Genomic DNA, 2,246 nt, shown 5'->3' on the forward strand with positions numbered 1-2,246 from the left:
CAGCTGTGTTGCTGATGTTGATATGACAGTGGTTGTCGATTTCCAGCAGTGTGTTGCTGATGTTGTTACGTCATTTGTTGTCTATTTCCAGCACTGTGTTGCTGATGTTTATACAGTTTTTGTTTGTTTCCAGCATTGTGTTGCTGATGTTTTTCATCCAGCAAAATGTCTTTTAATCACCACATTGGTTTTGCTTATAATGTATATCATTTGTTTCTGTTAATTATATATACATGCATATATATAACGATTTTAATATTCGATTTTCTTTTTATTTTATACGATTAGTTTCATATGCCTTGCGGGATGAGTACGCTATGGTACCGGAGCATCTTAAAGAATTAGCTTTGGGGGTCCCCGACCTTCTTCAGAGCTGTAAAGCTGACAGTACGGTTAGAAAGTATTGCTACGGATTCTTACGCTGGCGGAAGTGGGCTAATCAGAATCATTTCGAGGAGGAAAACATCTTTCCCATAAAGCCATTTCATATGTGTATATACTTATCGTTTTTGGTGAAAAACAATGCAAATATTGGTTCTTTGTCAGATGCTATGTATGGCGTTAAATGGGCGCACGATATAGTGGGGAAAATATCTCCTACGATGTCCCTGTTAGTGAGGAATGTGTTTGAGGGAGCGAAAAGGTTATTAGCTAAACCGGTAAAGAAGAAACAGGCAGTTACTATTTCAATTCTTCAGAATGTTTATGATAAAGTTTTTGATAAAAACAATCTGTATAATCAGAGAACTATTACTATGTGTTTATTGTCTTATGCAGGTTTCATGAGGAGCGCAGAGGTACTCGCGTTAAGGAGATCAGACATACAGATACGCGCATCCCACATGGAGATTTTCGTGGAGCACTCCAAGACTGATGTATATCGTGATGGTTCGTGGATCATTGTGAGTAGGATATGTGGTTCCCGATTGTGTCCGGTGGGTAATTTCGAATTATATTTGAAGTTAGCATCTATAGTGGATGATTCCGAGGGGTTTGTGTTCAGGAATCTCACTAGGTTGAATACAGATACATATGTGTTAAGAAAGTTAAATAAGCCCATGACATATTCGAGGTTCAGGGAGATTTTTATGGAAACGTTTTCTTCAGTGGTTCCGGATATTAAGAAGTTTGGTTTGCATAGTCTTCGTGCTGGAGGAGCATCAGCCGCAGCTAATGCGGGGATACCGGATAGATTATTCAAACGGCATGGACGATGGAAGTCGGAAACAGCCAAAGATGGCTATATTGAAGACAATTTTCGCGAGCGGTTGAATGTTTCTAGGCATTTAAATCTGTAAACGTTTTTCCTAGGAACTTTTTTATTTTATTTAGGTCATGTTTCTCCGGGGCTTCTCAATATCGGACTCTTGCCCGTTCTTTATTCTTCATGCGGTACCTCTGTCGCTGTGAAATACATTCACGTGTTTTCCTATTGGATAATTTAAAGGAGAAATATAATTTTATCCGTTTACGGTATTAGGATGAAATTATTTTCTCCTTGGTATGTTTACGCCAATAGGTGGCGTTGTGTGTATATTTGCACGTGCGAGTGGTGCAAATATCGGCCTACACGTGGTCGTACCTGGGTTGGTCATTCAGGCGACACAGGTAGCGGTGTGTACACGTGAAAATTTGTTTTTTTTTTTTTTTTTTTTGTGGGTTAGGGTGATGTTAAAAAGTATGTAATTGATCTTGAGTATGTACATCTCGTTGAGCAGGCATTAAATATTGCCTTCTGTATACATATGTATTATATATGTGTTTGATTTCATTAAAATCATGCGGTACCTCTGTCGCTGTGAAATACATTCACGTGTTTTCGTTATCTTTATCCTATTGGATAATTTAAAGGAGAATGATATTTGACCGAAAATGACACAATTCCCTGCACGATGTTTTATTGAAACCTATTTGATATTAAATATCTTTATCCTAAAGACAGAATTAATCTTGTTTTGACATATGTTGTACATTAAGTTTTCCCGCTACCTTACCTTTACTATGAGCTTCCATTTTTCGCTGTAGGCAAAACTAAATCCTGTGTAAACACACTTTCGGAAAATCCGAGCACCGCCAGACGCCGGACGCCACGGTATGGCATAAGCTCATCTTGGCTCTTCGGACCAGGTGAGCTAACAATCTGATGATATATTTTAATATTCGAGATTTGGAGTATATCAAACAATCTGATGACATTCTAGGTTCGGAGTAAATCGAACACTCTGATGACAGTCTAAGTTTGGAGT

General features: G+C 38.3%; 1 protein-coding gene across 1 annotated transcript; it reads left to right on the top strand.

Annotated features, from left to right (window-relative positions):
- The first annotated feature begins 317 nt into the window (after positions 1–317).
- Positions 318–1,298, top strand: LOC117335995. The gene has a single exon (XM_033896300.1). The coding sequence runs from the start codon at positions 318–320 to the stop codon at positions 1,296–1,298; it is 981 nt and encodes a 326-aa protein (XP_033752191.1).
- Positions 1,299–2,246: the final 948 nt, after the last annotated feature.

The sequence above is a fragment of the Pecten maximus genome, chromosome 10, assembly GCF_902652985.1.
Source record: "Pecten maximus chromosome 10, xPecMax1.1, whole genome shotgun sequence".
Lineage (NCBI taxonomy): Eukaryota > Metazoa > Mollusca > Bivalvia > Pectinida > Pectinidae > Pecten > Pecten maximus.

Bases quoted from the DNA above. Each gene is read 5' to 3' on its own strand.
- LOC117335995 (XM_033896300.1), top strand. From the start codon at position 318: ATGGTACCGGAGCATCTTAAAGAATTAGCTTTGGGGGTCCCCGACCTT.